The 22,559-nt window shown below is 41.9% G+C and overlaps 1 protein-coding gene across 1 annotated transcript; it reads left to right on the top strand.

Annotated features, from left to right (window-relative positions):
- Nucleotides 1-17,674: 17,674 nt before the first annotated feature.
- LOC125554452 (uncharacterized) lies at nucleotides 17,675-19,109 on the top strand. Its single transcript, XM_048718008.2, has 2 exons — nucleotides 17,675-17,871; nucleotides 18,373-19,109. The coding sequence occupies exon 2, from the start codon at nucleotides 18,466-18,468 to the stop codon at nucleotides 18,904-18,906; it is 441 nt and encodes a 146-aa protein (XP_048573965.2). The 5' UTR covers nucleotides 17,675-17,871; nucleotides 18,373-18,465; the 3' UTR covers nucleotides 18,907-19,109.
- The last annotated feature ends 3,450 nt before the right edge of the window (nucleotides 19,110-22,559 follow it).

Here is a 22,559-nt window from a genome sequence, read left to right as displayed (position 1 = left end):
CCATGATGCCAATATGAATAATGCTTATGGAGATGAACTTTATATAGTTCATTATGTTAAGAATGAAATTGTTGTTATTGCACCCACACATGATAGTCCTATTATCTTTTTGAATTCTCCAAACTACACTATATCGGAGAAGTTTGCTCTTATTAAGGATTATGTTGATGGGTTGCCTTTTACCGTTGCACATGATAATTTTGATGAATGTAATATGCATGTGCTTTCTGCTCCTACTTGCAATTATTATGAGAGAAGAACTATATCTCCGCCTCTTTATGTTTCCAACACGAAAAAATTGCAAGAAACTGCTTATGCTATGTATTGGCCTTTACTTGATGTTCATGAATTGTTCTTGTATGACATGCCGATGCATAGGAAGAGAGTTAGACTTCGTCATTGCTTGATATATGTTTCTCTGTGCTCACTACTAAATGCTAAATCATTGTTAATTAAAATTGGCTTTGATATACCTTGGGATCCGGGTGGATTCATTACTTGAGCACTTTATGCCTAGCTTAATGGCTTTAAAGAAAGCGCTGCCAGGGAGACAACCCGGAAGTTTTAGAGAGTCATTTATTTCTGTTGAGTGCTTTTATAAAGTTTAAAAACAAAAAAATATAGAGGGGAACATAAAACTTTTCACAAAAGAGAAGCGATTGTAAGTTATGCATTGGAGAAGTGAGGGTCGACCTTGAACACTTGTGTTCATGCTCATGAAAACAATGTAGAATTTTTCATGAAGATTCTCACAAAAATAATTATCCCCTTGTACAATTCCATTGTATTATAAAAATAATGTGCCAAGGTTTGCCTTTAGCATGTTTAGATTGCTTGTTGGTTTGTGCGGTGCAAAACAGAAACTTTGGCTATAGTGCGCGATTTTACATTTTTTTACTGGAACATCAAACGGTTCTGAAACTTTTTGCACTGTCTTTATATACAAATTGTTTATTTTTCCTAATATTTTCCAGAATTTTTGGAGTACGAGAAGTATGGTGAATGTTCAGATTACTACAGACTGTCCTGTTTAAGACAGATTCTGTTGTTTATGCATTGTTTGCTTGTTTTGATGAAATTATCCATTTCTATCAGTGTATTAAGCCATGAAAAAGTTATATTACAGTAGCTACAATGCAAAAACAAAATATGAATTGGTTCGCAACAGTACTTAGAGTAGTGATTTGCTTTATTATACTAACGGATCTTACCGAACTTTCTGTTGAGTTTTGTGTGGATGAAGGGATCAAAGATCGAGGAGGTCTCGATATGAGGAGAAGGAGGAGAGGCAAGAGCTCAAGCTTGGGGATGCCCAAGGCACCCCAAGTAAATATTCAAGGATACTCAAGCGTCTAAGCTTGGGGATGCCCCGGAAGGCGTCCCATCTTTCTTCAACAAGTATCGGTATGTTTTCGGTTTCGTTTCATTCATGTGATATGTGCAAATCTTGGAGCGTCTTTTGCTTTTAGTTTTCATTTTTATTTTGTGCACCATGCTGGTATGAGATAGTCCATGGTTGATTTATAGAATGCTCATTGCACTTCACTTATATCTTTTGAGTGTGGCTATATAGAATGCTTCATGTGCTTCACTTACATCATTTGAAGTTTGGATTGCGTGTTTCTCTTCACTTAGAAAACCGTTATTTGAAGAATGCTCTTTTGTTTCACTTATATTTATTAGAGCATGGTCTTTTGTAGAAAGAATTAAACTCTCATGCTTCACTTATATCTATTTAGAGAGTCAACATGAATTGGTCATTTGCATGGTTAGTCATAAAATCCTACATAAAACTTATGGATCACTGAATATGATATGTTTGATTCCTTGCAATAGTTTTGCGATATAGAGATGGTAATATGTGGGAGGTACTAGTGAATGGTTATGTTTAGTAGGAATATTGGTGTTAAGGTTTGTGATTCCCGAAGCATGCACGTATAGTCTCTTGTTATGCTATGATGTTGGAGCATGATTTATTATTGATTGTCCTCCTTATGAGTGGCAGTCAGGGACGAGCGATGGTCTTTTCCTACCAATCTATCCCCCTAGGGGCATGCGTAGTAGTGCTTTGCTTCAAGGGCTAATAAACTTTTGCAATAAGTATATGAGTTCTTTATGACTAATGTGAGTCCATGGATTATACGCACTCTTACCTTTTCGCAATTTGCTAGCCTCTTCGGTACCGTGCATTGCCCTTTCTCACCTCGAGAGTCGGTGCAAACTTTGCAGGTGCATCCAAACCCTGTGATATGATACGCTCTATCACACATACGCCTTATTATATCTTCCTCAAAACAGCCACCATACCTACCTATTATGGCTTTTCCGTGGCCATTCCGAGATATATTGCCATGCAACTTTCACCGCTTCCGTTTGATGACTTGAGCATTCATTGTCATATTGCTTTGCATGATCATATAGCTGACATAGTAGTTGTGGCTCAGCCACCGTTCATCATTTTTCATACATGTTACGCTAGATCATTGCACATCCTGGCATATTGCCAGAGGCATTCATATAGAGTCATACTTTGTCATGGTATCGAGTTGTAATTTTTATTTCTTTTGAGTTATAAGTAAATAGAAGTGTGATGATCATCATTATTCATTTTTAGAGCGGTGCCCCAGTGAGGAAAGGATGATGGAGACTATGATTCCCCCACAAGTCGGGATGAGACTACGTACAATGAAAGAAAAAGAAAAGGAACAAAAAAGGAAAAAAGGAAAAAAAAAGAAAAGAAAAAAAGAAATAAAAGAAATAAACAAAGATAGAGGGGGCATATCCTTTACCACACTTTTGCTTCAAAGTAGCACCATGTTTTTCATATGGAGAGTCTCCTATGTTGTCACTTTCATATACTAGTGGGAATTTTTCATTGTAGGATTAGATGCACACTCACTTAGTTTTCATATTGAGCTTTCATACACTTATAGCTCTTAGTGCATTCGTTGCATGGCAATCCCTCCTCCTCATATTGATATCGATTGATGGGCATCTCTATAGCCCGTTGGTTAGCCGCGTCGATGTGAGACTTTCTTACTTTTTTGTCTTCTCTATATTTACCCCTATCATCATACTCTATTCCACCTGCAGTACTATATCCATGACTTGCGCTCATGTATTGCGTGAGGGTTGAAAAAGATGAAGCGCGTTAAAAACTATGAACCAATTGCTCAACTTGTCATCGGGGTTGTGCATGATAAATACTTTGTGTTAAGAAGACAGAGCATGATAAGATTATATGATTTTGTAGGGATAACTTTCTTTAGCGTTGATATTTTGAAAGACATGATTGTTTATTGGGATGCTTGAGTATTGATGTCTTTATGTCAAATTATAGACTATTGCTTTGAATCACTTATGTCTTAATATTCATGCCAAGACTAGACATATGATCAAGTTTATGCTAGGTAGCATTCCACATAAAAATTATCTTTTTTATCATTTATCTGCTCGAGGACGAGCAGGAATTAAGCTTGGGGATGCTGATACGTCTCCGTCGTATCTATAATTTTTTATTGTTTCATGCCAATATTATACAACTTTTACATACTTTTGGCAACTTTTTATATAATTTATTGGACTAACCTACTAATCTAGTGCCCAGTGCCAGTTCTTATTTTCTGCATGTTTTTTGTATCGCAGAGTATCCATATCAAACGAAGTACAAATGCAATAAAATTTTATGGAGAATTATTTTGGAATATATGCGATTTTTGGGAGTTGGAATCACCGCAAACGGAGGCCCACATAGCCCACAATACACCAGGGCGCGCCAGAGGCCTCTGGCGTGGCGTGGTGGATTGTGTCCTCCTCGAACGTCGGTTGGGGCTCTACTTGTTGGAAATATGCTCTAGAGGCAATAATAAATTAGTTATTATTATATTTCCTTGTTCATGATAATCGATTATTATCCATGCTAGAATTGTATTGATGGGAAACTCAGATACATGTGTGGATACATAGACAACACCATGTCCCTAGTAAGCCTCTAGTTGACTAGCTCGTTGATCAATAGATGGTTACGGTTTCCTGACCATGGACATTGGATGTCGTTGATAACGGGATCACATCATTAGGAGAATGATGTGATGGACAAGACCCAATCCTAAGCATAGCACTAGATCATGTAGTTCGTATGCTAAAGCTTTTCTAATGTTAAGTATCATTTCCTTAGACCATGAGATTGTGCAACTCCCGGATACCGTAGGAGTACTTTGGGTGTGCCAAACGTCACAACGTAACTGGGTGGCTATAAAGGTACACTACGGGTATCTCTGAAAGTGTCTGTTGGGTTGGCACGAATCGAGACTGGGATTTGTCACTCCATGTAATCGGAGAGGTATCTCTGGGCCCACTCGGTAGGACATCATCATAATGTGCACAATGTGATCAAGGAGTTGATCACGGGATGATGTGTTACGGAACGAGTAAAGAGACTTGCCGGTAACGAGATTGAACAAGGTATCGGGATACCGACGATCGAATCTCGGGCAAGTATCGTACCGCTAGACAAAGGGAATTGTATACGGGATTGATTAAGTCCTTGACATCGTGGTTCATCCGATGAGGTCATCGTGGAACATGTGGGAGCCAACATGGGTATCTAGATCCCGCTGTTGGTTATTGACCGGAGAGTCATCTCGGTCATGTCTGCATGTCTCCCGAACCCGTAGGGTCTACACACTTAAGGTTCGATGACGCTAGGGTTATAAAGGAAGTTTGTATGTGGTTACCGAATGTTGTTCGGAGTCCCGGATGAGATCCCGGACGTCACGAGGAGTTCCGGAATGGTACGGAGGTAAAGATTTATATATGGGAAGTCCTGTTTTGGTCACCGGACAAGTTTCGGGGTCACCGGTATTGTACCGGGACCACCGGAAGGGTCCCGGGGGTCCACCGGGTGGGGCCACCTGCCCCGGGGGGCCACATGGGCTGTAAGGGGGTGCGCCTTGGCCTATATGGGCCAAGAGCACCAGCCCCAAGAGGCCCATGCGCCAAGGGATAAGGAAAGGAAGAGTCCTAAAGGGGGAAGGCACCTCCGAGGTGCCTTGGGGAGGAGGGACTCCTCCTAGCCGCACCCTTCCTTGGAGGAAGGGCCAAGGCTGAGCCTCCCCCCCTCTCCCTTGCCCCTATATATATGTGGGGGTGGGAGGGCAGCCATACCAATGTTCTGGTGCAGCCCTCTCCCCTCTCCCAAGTACTTCTCCTCTCCCGTGGTGCTTGGCGAAGCCCTGCAGAATTGCCACGCTCCTCCATCACCACCACGCCGTTGTGCTGCTGCTGGATGGAGTCTTCCTCAACCTCTCCCTCTCTCCTTGCTGGATCAAGGCATGGGAGATGTCACCAGGCTGTACGTGTGTTGAACGCGGAGGTGTCGTTCGTTCGGCACTAGGATCTCCGGTGATTTGGATCACGACGAGTACGACTCCATCAACCCCGTTCTCTTGAACGCTTCCGCGCGCGATCTACAAGGGTATGTAGATCCACTCCTCCCTCGTTGCTAGATGACTCCATAGATGGATCTTGGTGACACGTAGGAAAATTTTGAATTTAAGCTACGTTCCCCAACAGTGGCATCATGAGCTAGGTCTATGCGTAGTTTCTATGCACGAGTAGAACACAAAGTAGTTGTGGGCGTTGATTTTGTTCAATATGCTTACCGTTACTAGTCTTATCTTGATTCGGCGGCATCGTGGGATGAAGCGGCCCGGACCGACCTTACACGTACTCTTACGTGAGACTGGTTCCACCGACAGACATGCACTAGTTGCATAAGGTGGCTAGCGGGTGTCTGTCTCTCCCACTTTAGTCGGATCGGATTCGATGAAAAGGGTCCTTATGAAGGGCAAATAGCAATTGGCATATCACGTTGTGGTCTTTGCGTAGGTAAGAAACGTTCTTGCTAGAAACCCATAGCAGCCACGTAAAACATGCAAACAACAATTAGAGGACGTCTAACTTGTTTTTGCAGGGTATGCTATGTGATGTGATATGGCCAAAAGGATGTGATGAATGATATATGTGATGTATGAGATTGATCATGTTCTTGTAATAGGAATCACGACTTGCATGTCGATGAGTATGACAACCGGCAGGAGCCATAGGAGTTGTCTTAATTTATTTATGACCTGCGTGTCAATATAAACGTCATGTAATTACTTTACTTTATTGCTAACCGTTAGCCATAGTAGTAGAAGTAATAGTTGGCGAGACAACTTCATGAAGACACGATGATGGAGATCATGATGATGGAGACCATGGTGTCATGCCGGTGACAAGATGATCATGGAGCCCCAAGATGGAGATCAAAGGAGCAATATGATATTGGCCATATCATGTCACTATTATTTGATTGCATGTGATGTTTATCATGTTTTTGCATCTTGTTTACTTAGAACGACGCTAGTAAATAAGATGATCCCTCATTAAAAATTTCAAGAAAGTGTTCCCCCTAACTGTGCACCGTTGCGACAGTTCGTTGTTTCAATGCACCACGTGATGATCGGGTGTTTGATTCAAACGTTCACATACAACGGGTGTAAGACAGATTTACACATGCAAACACTTAGGTTGACTTGACGAGCCTAGCATGTGTATAGACATGGCCTCGGAACACGGAAGACCGAAAGGTCGAGCATGAGTCGTATAGAAGATACGATCAACATGAAGATGTTCACCGACGTTGACTAGTCCGTCTCACGTGATGCTCGGACACGGCCTAGTTGACTCGGATCATGTAATCACTTAGATGACTAGAGGGATGTCTATCTGAGTGGGAGTTCATAAGATGAACTTAATTATCCTGAACATAGTCAAAAGATCTTAGCAAATTATGTCGTAGCTCGCGCTTCAGTTCTACTGTTTAGATATGTTCCTAGAGAAAATTTAGTTGAAAGTTGATAGTAGCAATTATGCGGACTAGGTCCGTAAACTGAGGATTGTCCTCATTGCTTCATAGAAGGCTTATGTCCTTAATGCACCGCTCAGTGTGCTGAACCTCGAACGTTGTCTGTGGATGTTGCGAACATCTGACATACACATTTTGATAACTATGTGATAGTTCAGTTAAACGGTTTAGAATTGAGGCACCGAAGACGGTTTTGAAACGTCGCAAAACATATGAGATGTTTTGAGGGCTGAAATTGGAATTTCAGGCTCGTGCCCATGTCAAAAGGTATAAGACCTCCGACGATTTTCTTAGCCTACAAACTAAGGAGAAAAGCTCAATTGTTGTGCTTGTGCTCAGATTGTCTGAGTACAACAATCGCTTGAATCGAGTGGGAGTTGATCTTCCAGATGAAATAGTGATGGTTCTCCGAAGTCATTACCACCAAGCTGCTAGAGCTTCGTGATGAACTATGATATATCAGGGACATATATGATGATCCTTGAGAAATTCGCGATGTTTGACACCGCGAAAGTAGAAATCAAGAAGGAGCATCAATTGTTGATGGTTGGTGAAACCACTAGTTTCAAGAAGGGCAAGGGCACGAAGGGATACTTCATGAAACGGCAATTCAGCTGCTGCTCTAGTGAAGAAACCCAAGGTTGAACCCAAACCCGAGACTAAGTGCTTCTGTAATAAGGGGAATAGCCACTGGAGCAGAATTACCCTAGATACTTGGTAGATAAGAAGGCTGGCAAGGTCGATAGAAGTATATTGGATATACATTATGTTAATGTGTACTTTACTAGTACTCCTAGTAGCACCAGGGTATTAGATACCGGTTCGGTTGCTAAGTGTTAGTAACTCGAAACAAAAGCTACGGAATAAATGGAGACTAGCTAAAGGTGAGCTGACGATATGTGTTGGAAGTGTTTCCAATGTTGATATGATCAAGCATCGCACGCTCCCTCTACCATCGAGATTGGTGTTTGCGTTGAGCATAGACATGATTGGATTGTCTATCGCAATACGGTTATTCATTTAAGGAGAATAATGGTTACTCTGTTTATTTGAATAATACCTTCGATGGTCTTACACCTAAAATGAATGGTTTATTGAATCTCGATCATAGTGATACACATATTCATGCCAAAAAGATATAAGATAGTAATGATAGTACCACCTACTTGTGGCACTGCCACTTAAGTCATATCGGTATAAAACGCATGAAGAAGCTCCATGTTGATGGATCTTTGGACTCACTCATTTTTGAAAGGATTGAGACATGCGAACCATGTTTGTTGGTAGATATGCATGAAGAAACTCTATACAGATGGACCGTTTGGACTCACTTGATTTTGAATCACTTGAGACATGCAAATCATACCACATGGGCAAGATGACTGAAAGCCTCGTTTTCAGTAAAATGGAACTAGAAAGCAACTTGTTGGAAGTAATACATTTTTGATGTGTGCAGTCCAATGAGTGTTGAGGCGTGTAGTGGATATCGTTATGTTCTTACTTCACAGATGATTTGAGTAGATGTTGAGTATATTTACTTGATGAATCACGAGTCTGAATTATTGAAGGGTTCAAGTAATTTCAGGGTGAAGTTGAAAGATTGCCGTGACAAGAGGATAAAAGATCTATGATATGATCATAGAGATGAATATCTGAATTACGAGTTTGGCATAGAATTAAGACATTGTGGAAATTGTTTCAAAACTAATACAGCTTGGAATACCATAGTGTGATGGTGTGTCCGAACATCATAACTGCACCCTATTGGATATGATGCATACCATGATGTCTCTTATCGAATTACCATGATAGTTTATGGGTTAGGCATTAGAGACAACCGCATTCACTTTAAATAGGGCACCACGTAATTCCGATGAGATGACACCGTATGAACTATGGTTTAGAGAAACCTAAGCTGTCATTTCTTAAAAGTTTGGGGCTGCGACGCTTATGTGAAAAAGTTTCAGGCTGATAAGCTCGAACCCAAAGCGGATAAATGCATCTTCATAGGACACCCAAAACAGTTGGGTATACCTCCTGTCTCAGATTCGAAAGCAATAAAGGATTGTTTCTAGAATCAGGTCCTTTCTCGAGGAAAAGTTTCCCTCGAAAGAATTGAGTGGGAGGATGGTGGAGACTTGATGAGTTTATTGAACCGTCTCTTCAACTAGTGTGTAGCGGGGCACAGGAAGTTGTTCCTGTGGCACCTACATCAATTGAAGTGGAAGCTTATGATAGTGATCATGAAACTTCAGATCAAGTCACTAACAAACCTCGTGGGATGACAAGGATGTGTACTACTTCAGAGTGGTGCGTAATCCTGTCTTGGAAGTCATGTTGCTAGACAACAATGAACCTACGAGCTATGGGGAAGCGATGGTGGGCCCGGATTCCGATATATGGCTCAAGGCCATAAAATCCGAGAGAGGATCCATGTATGGAAACAAACTGTAGACTTTGGCAGAACAGCTCGATGGTCGTAAGGCTATTGAGTGCAGATGGATTTTAAAAGGAAGACGGACAATGATGGTAAATGTCACCATTAAGAAAGCTCGACTTGTCGTTAAGATGTTTTTCGACAAGTTCAAGGAGTTGACTATGATGAGACTTTCTCACTCGTAGCGATGCTAAGAGTCTGTTGGAATTATATTAGCAATTACTGCATTATTTATGAAATCTTGCAGATAGGATGTCAAAAATCATTGTTTCCTCGATGATTTTCTTGAGGAAAGGTTGTATGTGATACAACCGGAAAGTTTTGTCAATCCTGAAAGATGCTAATAAGTGTGCGAAGCTCCAGCAATCCTTCTAAGGACTGGAGTAAGCAACTCGGAGTTGGAATGTAGGCTTTGATGAGATGATCAAAGATTTTGGGTTTATACAAAGTTTATGAGAAACTTGTATTTCCAAAGAAGTGAGTGGGAGCACTATAGAATTTCTGATGAGTATATGTTGTTGACATATTGTTGATCAGAAATGACGTAGAATTTCTGGAAAGCATATAGGGTTATTTGGAAAGTATTTTTCAATGGAAAGCCTGGATTAAGCTACTTGAACATTGAGCATCAAGATCTATAAGGATAGATCAAAATTCTTAATGGTACTTTCAAATGAGCACATTCCTTGACATGATCTTGAAGGTGTTCAAGATGAATCAGTCAAAGAAGGAGTTCTTGCCTGAGTTGTAAGGTATGAAGTTAAGACTTAAAGCTCGACCACGGCAGAATAGAGAGAAAGGACGAAGGTCGTCCCCTATGCTTAAGACATAGGCTCTACAGTATGCTATGCTGTGTACCGCACCTGAAGTGTGCCTTTCCATGAGTCAGTCAAGGGGTACAAGAGTGATCCAAGAATGGATCACAGGACAGCGGTCAAAGTTATCCTTAGTAACTAGTGGACTAAGGAATTTTCTCGATTATGGAGGTGATAAAGAGTTCGACGTAAAGAGTTATGTCGATGCAAGCTTAACACCTATCCGGATAGCTCTGAGTAGAGATGCTGGATACGTATAATGGAGCAACAATTTAGAATAGCTCCAAGTAGAACAGTTATTTGGAACAGCTCCAAATAGAACGTGGTAGCTACATCTAGGAGATGACATAGAGATTTGTAAAGCACACACGGATCTGAAAGGTTCAGACCCGTTGACTAAAACCTCTCTCACAAGCAACATGATCAAACCCAGAACTCATTGAGTGTTAATCACATAGTGATGTGAACTAGATTATTGACTCTAGTAAACTCTTTGGGTGTTAGTCACATGGGGATGTGACCTTGAGTGTTAATCACATGACGATGTGAACTAGATTATTGACTCTAGTGCAAGTGGGAGACTGTTGGAAATATGCCCTAGAGGCAATAATAAATTAGTTATTATTATATTTCCTTGTTCATGATAATCGATTATTATCCATGCTAGAATTGTATTGATGGGAAACTCAGATACATGTGTGGATACATAGACAACACCATGTCCCTAGAAAGCCTCTAGTTGACTAGCTCGTTGATCAATAGATGGTTACGGTTTCCTGACCATGGACATTGGATGTCGTTGATAACGGGATCACATCATTAGGAGAATGATGTGATGGACAAGACCCAATCCTAAGCATAGCACTAGATCATGTAGTTCGTATGCTAAAGCTTTTCTAATGTTAAGTATCATTTCCTTAGACCATGAGACTGTGCAACTCCCGGATACCGTAGGAGTACTTTGGGTGTGCCAAACGTCACAACGTAACTGGGTGGCTATAAAGGTACACTACGGGTATCTCCGAAAGTGTCTGTTGGGTTGGCACGAATCGAGACTGGGATTTGCCACTCCGTGTAATCGGAGAGGTATCTCTGGGCCCACTCGGTAGGACATCATCATAATGTGCACAATGTGATCAAGGAGTTGATCACGGGATGATGTGTTACGGAACGAGTAAAAGAGACTTACCGGTAACGAGATTGAACAAGGTATCGGGATACCGACGATCGAATCTCGGGCAAGTATCGTACCGCTAGACAAAGGGAATTGTATACGGGATTGATTAAGTCCTTGACATCGTGGTTCATCCGATGAGGTCATCGTGGAACATGTGGGAGCCAACATGGGTATCTAGATCCCGCTGTTGGTTATTGACCGGAGAGTCATCTCGGTCATGTCTGCATGTCTCCCGAACCCGTAGGGTCTACACACTTAAGGTTCGATGACGCTAGGGTTATAAAGGAAGTTTGTATGTGGTTACCGAATGTTGTTCGGAGTCCCGGATGAGATCCCGGACGTCACGAGGAGTTCCGGAATGGTCCGGAGGTAAAGATTTATATATGGGAAGTCCTGTTTTGGTCACCGGACAAGTTTCGGGGTCACCGGTATTGTACCGGGACCACCGGAAGGGTCCCGGGGGTCCACCGAGTGGGGCCACCTGCCCCGGGGGGCCACATGGGCTGTAAGGGGGTGCGCCTTGGCCTATATGGGCCAAGGGCACCAGCCCCAAGAGGCCCATGCGCCAAGGGATAAGGAAAGGAAGAGTCCTAAAGGGGGAAGGCACCTCCGAGGTGCCTTGGGGAGGAGGGACTCCTCCTAGCCGCACCCTTCCTTGGAGGAAGGGCCAAGGCTGCGCCTCCCCCCCTCTCCCTTGCCCCTATATATATGTGGGGGTGGGAGGGCAGCCATACCAATGTTCTGGTGCAGCCCTCTCCCCTCTCCCAAGTACTTCTCCTCTCCCGTGGTGCTTGGCGAAGCCCTGCAGGATTGCCACGCTCCTCCATCACCACCACGCCGTTGTGCTGCTGCTGGATGGAGTCTTCCTCAACCTCTCCCTCTCTCCTTGCTGGATCAAGGCATGGGAGACGTCACCGGGCTGTACGTGTGTTGAACGCGGAGGTGCCGTTCGTTCGGCACTAGGATCTCCGGTGATTTGGATCACGACGAGTACGACTCCATCAACCCCGTTCTCTTGAACGCTTCCGCGCGCGATCTACAAGGGTATGTAGATCCACTCCTCCCTCGTTGCTAGATGACTCCATAGATGGATCTTGGTGACACGTAGGAAAATTTTGAATTTAAGCTACGTTCCCCAACACTACTTCGGGCGCAAGGAAGCTTATATCCAGAAAAAAAAATCGTGTTCAAATCTCAACGCAACCAGAGTTATGGATCTCCCGAAATATAAGAAACGATTTTCGGCCAGATCAGGAGAACGCGAAACAGAAGAGAATAGAGAGGGAGATCCAATATCGGAGGGGCTCCCATCCCTCCGCGGCCATGGAGGCCATGGACCAGAGGGGGAACTCTCCTCCCGTCTATGGGGGGAGGCCAAGGAAGAAGAAGAAGGAGGGGGGCTCTCTCCCCCTCTCTCCTGGTGGCGCCGGTGTGCCGCCGGGGCAAGGATCGTGACGACGATCTACATCAACAATCTTGCTACCGTCAACACCAACTTTCTCCTCCTCTATGCAGTGGTGCAACACCCCTTCTCCCCATTGTAATCTCTACTTAAACATGGTGCTCAACTCCATATATTATTTCTCAATGATCTATGGTTATCCTATGATGTTTGAGTAGATCCGTTTTGTCCCGTGGGTTAATCGTGATCTTGGTTGGTATGATTGTATATTTTATTTATGGTGCTGTCCTACGGTGCCCTCTGTCTCGCGCAAACGTGAGGGCCCCCGCTGTAGGGTGTTGCAATATGTTCATGGTTTACTTATTGTCAGTGTTGCGGGGGATGACAACAGCCCAAACACGGATAAGTGGGTTATGGCGTATGGGAGTAAAGAGGACTTGATACTTAATGCTATGGTTGGGTTTCACGACCTTAATGATCTTTAGTAGTTGCGGATGCTTGCTATGGGTCCAATCATAAGTGCATATGATCCAAGTAGAGAAAGTATGTTAGCTCATGCCTCTCCCTCATATAAAATTACAAGAATGATTACCGGTACTTGTTATCGATTGCCTAGGGACAAATAACTTTCTTGTTGACAAAAGCTATCTACTAAAACTAACTTAGTTGTGTCTTTATCTAAACAGCCCCTAGATTTTATTTACGTGCTCTTTATTACTTGCAAACCTATCCTATCACACCTACAAAGTACTTCTAGTTTCATACTTGTTCTAGGTAAACCGAATGTCAAGCGTGCGTAGAGTTGTATCAGTGGTCGATAGAACTTGAGGCAATATTTGTTCTACCTTTAACTCCTCGTTGGGTTCGACACTCTTACTTATCAAAAGAGGCTACAATTGATCCCCTATACTTGTGGGTTATCAGTAGTGGAAACCAAAGTAGAGATAATAGTGCAATTGATTGATTTGTGTGCTTAAGCTAGCAGTTCACCATCACCCTAACATTAGATAGGGCGGCTGGACTTCCCGTGCAAGTCATGGTTTACATGTTTGAATTCGAGTACAGTCCCTATCTAGCTGAAACTAGGCAAGACTACGACTTCGTACTAGAACCGGACTCCTAGTGTCCGTCTTCCCATTCATCGCAACATCCTTCCTTTGTGCCGGTGTATTTTTGAAATCTTTTTGCCCCAAATCTGAAACCATGTTCAAATCTACTGATGGTAGCCTTTCTGCTCTTTACTGCCTACTTTTCATATCCTGGTTTTTCCAAGCTTATTCCTCTGAGGACCTTATACTATCCGGAATATCTTCTTCAGCGAGAGAACTATAGAAAACGAGTGTAAACATCACCAAACGACCAGTACTGCCGCAAGAAGGAGCCACCGATGATAACCCACAAGTATAGGGGATCGCAACAGTTTCCAAGGGTAAAGTATTCAACCCAAATTTATTGATTTGACACAAGGGGAGCCAAAGAATATTCTCAAGTATTAGCAGCTGAGTTGTCAATTCAACCACACCTGAAAGACTTAATATCTGCAGGAAAGTATTTAGTAGCAAAGTAGTATGGAAGTAACAGTAACGGTGGCAAAAGTAACAATATCAGTTTTTGTAGTAATCGTAACAGTGGCAACGGAAAAGTGACTAAGCAAAGATCAATATGTGAAAAGCTCGTAGGCAATGGATCAATGATGGATAATTATGTTGGATGCGATTCCTCATGCAATAGTTATAACATAGGGTGACACAGAACTAGCTCCAGTTCATAAATGTAATGTAGGCATGTATTCCGAATATAGACATAAGTGCTTATGGAAAAGAACTTGCATGACATCTTTTGTCCTACCCTCCCATGGCAGCGGGGTCCTATCGAAAACTAAGGGATATTAAGGTCTCCTTTTAATAGAGTATCGGACCAAAGCATTAACACTTAGTGAATACATGAACTCCTCAAACTACGGTCATCACCGGGAGTGGTCCCGATTATTGTCACTTCGGGGTTGCCGGATCATAACACATAGTAGGTGACTATTGACTTGCAAGATAGGATTAAGAACTCACATATATTCATGAAAACATAATAGGTTCAGATCTGAATTCATGGCACTCGGGCCCTAGTGACAAGCATTAAGCATAACAAAGTCATAGCAACATCAATATCAGAACATAATGGATACTAGGGATCAAACCCTAACAAAACTATCTTGATTACATGATAAATCTCATCCAACCCATCACCATCCAGTAAGCCTACGATGAGATTACTCATGCACGGCGGTGAGCATCATAAAATTGGTGATGGAGGATGGTTGATGATGACGACGTCGACGGATTCCCCTCTCCGGAGCCCCGAACGGATTCCAGATCAGCCCTCCCGAGAGAGATTAGGGCTTGGCGGTGGCTCCGTATCGTAAAATGCGATGAATCCTTTTCTCTAATTTTTTTCTCCCCGAACGTGAATATATGGAGTTGGGGTTGAGGTCGGTGGAGTCCCAGGGGCCCCATGAGGCAGGGGGCGCGCCCTGCACCCTCGTGGACAGGGTGTGGGCCCCCTGATGCTGATTCTTTCGCCGATATTTTTCTTTTATTCCAAAACGTGTCTCCGTGGATTTTCAGGTCATTCCGAGAAATTTTATTTCTACACAAAAATAACACCATGGTAATTCTGCTGAAAACAACGTCAGTCCGGGTTAGTTCTATTCAAATCATGCAAGTTAGAGTCCAAAACAAAGACAAAAGTGTTTGGAAAAGTAGATACGTTGGAGACGTATCAACCGACGTGTTGTTGTTGTCACTCCTATATCAGAGTCGGCTTGACCTTGTCAAGGATAGCCAACAAGTCTCATGAAAGTTCCCCCAGCGACTGGCACCTTGGGGCCGCAGTCATCGCCGTTTAATCCTTTAATAGATCAGAAGCACCTGACACTAAATCTTGCCACATGCTGAGAAACCCTATCCTCACTGCCATAACAAGACGACAGGAATCTACGCTGGAGCTCCATCGACTACATCGAAGAAGACGTACTCGAGGAGGATTGGAGCATGGAAGACAAACTCAAAGAAGAAGTGTCGCCATGCGCCCGAGCACTGAAAGGGCAAGACTAAAAACCCTAACTTAAACTACTAACAAGAGCGGAGCTACCTAGATTCCCCTCACAGCCACCGGCCGTCAGAGTGGCAGGCAGAAAGGAGACAAATCCACGGGCTTGCCAACGAAGTCTGGAGGGGAGAGTTTGTCCTATCTGCCAAGGGATAGGAAAGGAAAACAATCTCCTTTTCCTTGGCGTGCTCTGCTATGAAAGTAGTTGATCAATAAGTTTCTACACTTTCCTTAAGGGCGTTGAATTACGTACTAGAGCTATAACTAAGTCACTCACCTAAATATACTACGACTTTCAGCTGTACTAGACTAGTAGTATTCCATGATAGCCAAAAAATAGGAATTACATTTCTAAGATGCTCCAATAGAACAATTCCAGTTGCAATATTATTACTTGGTGCACAATTAGAGATATTCATTTATGAAACCAGAGCAAGTATTTAACATCACCCAGCCAATACGCTTCTCCTTCGGTGGGAATAAAAAAGAATATTTATCTCAATGAAAAATATCGGGATTCATTTTTTTTCTTTCATATATTTATCTCATTGAAAATTGTTGAGTGCTCGCTCGATGAGGGAGCTCTGATTGAACAGATGCTTTCGACCATTATTTTCTACTCCCTCCGTCCCAAAATAAGTGTCTTAACTTTGTACTAACTTTAGTATAAAGTTGTATTAAGGTTGAGATACTTATTTTAGGATGGAGGGAGTACAATTTAGGACCATTATTCAAACTCATGAACATTCTTTCAAATTCATGAACATCTTCCAAGTTTGTGAACATTTTTTAAAAATTCGTGATCATTTTCAAGTTCATGATTTTTTTTAGTTTGGAATCTAATTTGCAAATATATTTCTAGTTTGCAGATTTTGTGTCAAACTCATTAATATTGCGTCAATGTGCGAGAAAAATCAAACTGGCGAACATTTCAGAAATTATGAACATTTTTTGAATTACTGAACTTTTTAAAAAATTCACGAAGCTTTTCCAAATTAATATTTTTTAATGCCATAGTATTTTTTCATATTCACGAACAAGTTTTAATTTCTCTAAATTTTTTTTTCACATTCACAATTTTTTGTAAATTCACAAACATTTTGTAAAGTTCATGAATTTTTTATGTAATTCGTGATATTTTTTAATTCTCTAATATCTCATCATATTCGTTAACACTTTTTTGAGTACAATAACATTTTTAAACCCGTGAACATTTCTCGAGTTCATGAAGATTTTAAAAATTTGCAACCATTTTATTAGTTTTCATTTTTTTCATATTCATGGACATGCCTTGTATTTGTATGAACATTTTGTAATTCGCTAATTTCTTTATATTTGCTAACACTTTTGAATTCAAAGTCTTTTAAAAAATTGGAAACATTTTTCATGTTTGTGAGCATTTTTTAATTCATTAATGTTTTGAATTCATAAGTATTTATTTAAAATTTATGAACATTGTTTTGAGACTAATTTTATTGTGCTACTATTAAGCGTGAGCTTAATAAAGCAAGTCACACACTTGTTCTCCTAAAACTGTTGTGTGGTTAAGATGCGCCCCGTGATGAGATTGACCTGTTGTGCAATGAACCTGTTTGAAGTAAAAGAAGTGTTTTATTCGCACAAAAAATGAGGTGCTAGTATGTTTTTTTATCTCGCCTATTGCTACCGAGCGTATTTGTTGGGTCGGCTTAATTATACTGTGTTGGTGAGCGACCCGACGGCTACCAACCACTCCGACGGGTAGTATTTTATGGGCTGTGCTAGGCTGGGTTGGGCTGCATTGCTTTCGGGGCCGAGCAGCCATCCAGCTTCTTCTTTCTCTACAAAATAGTCCCATCCCAGACGAAAAACATTCCCCACCCACCCGCTACCGCTAGGGTTCCTCCTTCACTTCCCCGCCGCCACCGGCCATCGCCGGCCGGCGAATCGGAGAAGACGCCGCGACTATCCCGTTCCCGGAGCCGCCTCCACTCGCCACCGCCCTCTCCCCGTCACCAGGCCGCATCCATCCGACGCCTCGACGCCAAGGTACCCTCCCCTCCCCTCCCCTCCTTGATGCGCCTCTCTCCCTCCCTATGCACTGTCTCGTCTCCATGTGTGTGCTGTGCCTGCGCGTCATGGCCGTGTGTGTGTGATCCGTCTTGTGCGCGAGCTACTAGTGCATGCTATGGGTATTTATTTATATAAATGGCTAATAAACTGCTCGCATTTCGTACTAGTGCATGCTCTGTTTAGTGTTTATATAAACTGAAAATTTGACTGTTTGATTTGGTACTAGCCAGCCAACTGCTAGTGTGTATCTATTCTGCTTATATAAATGTGCAAATTTGACTGCTCGATTGGGTAAAGACATGAACTGCTAATGCTATTTTCATCTACCACTAGTGTGTGTATTCTGCTTTTAGAAAAGTGCAAATGTGACTGCTCGTTTGCGAAAAGGCATCAACTGCTAATGCTATTTTCATCTGCCACTAGTGACGCTGCTCATACTCATAGTGATCTCTTTATATATAAATGTGTAATTTCCAGCTACAGCCAGCCGGAGCCCTTGCAGCTGCAGCACGGACAATCACACCCTAACCCAGCGACCAAGAAGCCCAGGCCAGCAACGATCCATCATCGATGGCCGCGGTTCGACACGCAATGAGGAGGCTCGGCGGCTCCCTGCTCCGGCCAACGGCCACCTCACCGGCAGCGGCGGCGCCAAGGCGGCTCACGCACGGCGAAAGCTTGGCCTCGGAGCAAGCTCGTCACGAGGAGGTGCTGCGCAAGGTCCAGCAGAAGACGGACGAGCTGTACGATGTGCTGTGCGAGGCGGAGCGGGACTTCTGCACGAGCAGCTGGCGCAACACGCGCATGCTCCAGCACCTCTCCATGAGGGTCACGCCGAGGCCGTGGGACTGGAGGTGGCGCATCCGGCGCTTCAACAGAAGGTTTCACAATGTGGCAGAGCTCGCCGGGTTTATCTCGCTCTACTTCGGCTTGGAGGCGCTGAAACAAGAAGTCGAGGAAAAGGAAAAGCATGCGGCCGAGGCAACGACGGCGTCCTGCCCGATCGACTGAGAACCAACCAAAGATCCATCAAGGACGAGTAGGAGAGGCGATAACATTATCTTGCATTGCGTTACGACGGACAACCAAAGACGAGATGGTGATCTTGTCTAGTGTTATCTAATTTGGTAGCTATCTTTTGTGACCGGTATTGTCTTGTGTGACATGGTGGTACTAAGTTGTTATATCCATGAAACCATGACTTGTTTTGGTTATCTGCGAATGCACCAAACCCTAGTTAAATGTTAAATGTGTATGGATTCTCCATCGAGCTGGATTTATAGGAGAGTTGGTTCTTTAACCAAGCATGATTCTCCACCAACTGGTCATGTATATATTCTTTAACCAAGCATTGTGTGAGCTGAACATTCATATATAGGAGCACTTGATGCAAACATATATATACTATTAGTATGGCTAGCTAGCTTGAATGTTAACCGTCCAGTGCTTCGAGCTCCAGGTATCAGACTCTATGTGCCATAATTGTGGAGAGCCTAGTTTTGAATTCTGAAGCAAAACTATCTACAATAATATACTATTACTGAAGCAGCTAATTCCGCACATGTTATTTCAGGTCCAAAGTTGATTGTTAGCATGGATGTGTCTAATTTTTCAACTCATATTTCTTATGGACGTGATTGTGGAGCACAACCTGATATCCAAGGATGTCACGGGGCTCCTTAGCTTGCGTTTTTCACCAGTTGAATGCTAATAACCCCCCCCCCCCCCCCCCCCCCAACCAAAAAAAAAACTCCACCAACGTACCCGATGTTCGGCCGACTGCTTGTCGAGACAGATGCATCCCTCATCTCCTCACTCAATCGCGTGCCATCCAGATTGAACCCAAAGAGACGAGGGCTAAAAGAGAGATGAGTGGCACGGCTAGGGTTTGCAAAGGGCGCACGGGTAGGGGCAAGGCATTTACTTTTACACAATTTGAATTTCTGGGGGTCAAGACCTTTACAATAAGATCATTCTTTTATATATTTCAAACATGTTTGAATTTCAATGTTTCAATTCACTTATTTCGCTAAATCTATTAATTCATTGTTGTAAATCACTTTTTGATTTTAGTGAAATTATAATTTTGAAATGAGCTAAAGTTATTTTTTGAGGAGTGAATGTTTATTTTAGTAAAATTACTTTTTCAGAAGAGCAGATTGTTTTTGAATGAGCGAAAAGTTTCAAATGAGTCAAATCAGTTACGTCAATTTGAAGCGATTGTGAAAATCAATTTTTTGAAACAAGTGAAATATAGTATTTCAATAGTGTTTTTGAAATGAGTAAATATATCTTCCGTAATGAGTGAAAACTTTGAAAGAAATTAGTTTTGTAATGTTTGAAATATAGTATTTCAATAGAGTTTTTGAGTGAAATATATTTGAAACGAGTGAAATATAGTATTCCAGAAATGAGTGAAATATGTTCATTGAAGTGATTGAAATTAATTTTTATATAACTGAAATATCAGTTTCGCAAGGACGTAGTGAAATTAGTTTTCAAATATATCTTTTGTAATGAGTGAAAAAGCTTTTTTTGAAACGAGTAGAATATAGTATTTCAATTGAGTGTAATGTGTTTTTCTGGAATGAGTGGAATATGTTTTCGAGGGAAATAAGTTTATTGAAACTGAAAAATTATATGTTTTTTGAGGGAATATGATTGCGATGACGCTTAAACAAATATTCAAAAGAAACCTAGTTCAAAAGAAATATCTCGAACAAACCTTTTTCATAAGAAATATGGTAAACAAACCTATTTCATAAGAAATGGGTGAAATATGGTTTATTGAAATGAGTGAAATCATTTTTATATGAGCGAATTATCAGTTTAGCAAGCGTGCAGTGAAAAGGTTTTGAAATGTATCTTTTGTAATGAGTGAACAAATTTTTGGAACGAGTGAAATATAGTATTTCATTTCAGTGAGTGTGTAATGTGTTCCCTGAGAAGAGTGAAATCTATCTTTTGTAAATGAGTGTAATGAATTTTCTGAAATGAGTTAAGTCTATCTTTGCAAATGAATTTAATGTGTTTTCTAAAATGAATGTAATCTATCGATTGTAAATGAGTGTAATGTGTTTTCTGAATCTAGTGAAATGTGAAATTGACTGAAAGGTTTTCTGAAACTAGTGAAATGTGAAACTGACTGAAATGTGTTTCCTGAAATGAGTGAAATGGTTAAACTCAAACTAGCCAAACTGTATCCAAGATTGGTCTTATTTTAAAGGTCTTGCCACCGTGAATTCAAAAATATAAGAAGTTTCAAAACTGAATATTTAGTTCAAAAGTTATCAACCTTTTAAAAATGTCACATGGAAAACAAAGTGCATGTATTTTAGTGTGTGCATACAGCCATGGTGTATCTGTTTTCTCTCACCACGACACCTGACAGAAAGTGCTGTTGTGGACCCCATCCAGTGCATGCAGCCGTGGTATATCTGTTTGTACAACATTTGTATTGCTAAAAGAGAGAAATAATAGCATGGTGGGGTCTTCAGCCACATCAATCTCAAAGCAAGTGTTGACGATAAATTCCTAACGGTAGGTACTGGTAAATTTACTTATTCGGGGAGGGACGTCTCCTGGTTGATCGAGGCTATGGGCTACGTGGTGGGCCCCAGCTGTTTCTTTTAAAGCTCACAAGGAATGCTTTTCCTGTGGTGCATTAATGCTTGTGGGTCACCGGCGTGTGAGCCATCCGGATCTCACAAGAATAAGAAACGCCCAAGCAAAATCTTTACCTCCCATGTCTTCGAGTCTTCTCGATTCTCTCCTTCAATGCCTTTCGGTACCCGGTTTCATGAATTCTTCTTCCACGAACCTTCCATGGGCAACCTTCTTTGTTATATTTCACGGTATAACACACCTTTTGGTTGTTATGCCAAACAACATTTGGCCTATGGTTCCCAATGGCTTAGTCACTTAGCCGGAATTGGAACTCCTCACAACACCCAAACTTCACGCCTTTCTTCATATGAGCATTCTCGCCCTCATTCTTTGGCCTTGGTTCGCCTGGTTTCAAAGATGGTGTGGGTTTAAAGAACACCATTCTCATGCCACCATCAACTACGGTCTTACGGGCAAGGCTAAGATCACATAATAATGGAGTAATCCTTTCCTTGGTTGTGAATGGTTACATTGGTTTTTTTTTCTATATGCCACCAAGGTCCGATCGCACCGCTTTGACCTTCCTAGGTATTTCCTTCTATTTTTCATGCTTCTCGCACTATCTAGAAATAAATATTTTGTCCATCTCAGCGAACCGAGTGTTTTCGTTTCACCGAACTAAGTGTTCTCAACGAACTGAACTGTCTACCGAATATGCAATATTGTCGAGTGTGGTTCTTGGTAAAGGCTGGTGTGCCGAGAGACCATGAAAGGGACCACGACAAAGGGCAAGTGCATTCAGGAAGCAAGATTTTTCCACTAGTGTAGCGTTCCAAATTGGTTTCTTGCAAAAGCAAAAGGGATACATGAGTATACCATGTGCTCTATTGGAGAAAATCGGTGAGAATGTAGAAATTCTACACTTATACTTGCAACGTACCTTGGGTACCAAAGTATTATTTCTTGCTTGTACCGTTGTACTAATTGAAACCTTTATCTAGAAGAAGAGAGATATTAGATGGAGCCCACGTTCTATGAGCTGTCTGAATATACTTCCG

The sequence above is a fragment of the Triticum urartu genome, chromosome 4A, assembly GCF_056163025.1.
Source record: "Triticum urartu cultivar PI428250 chromosome 4A, HENAU_Tu73, whole genome shotgun sequence".
Lineage (NCBI taxonomy): Eukaryota > Viridiplantae > Streptophyta > Magnoliopsida > Poales > Poaceae > Triticum > Triticum urartu.
The sequence above is the reverse complement of the archived record's forward strand: the minus strand, read 5'-3'. Positions and strand labels throughout refer to the sequence as shown.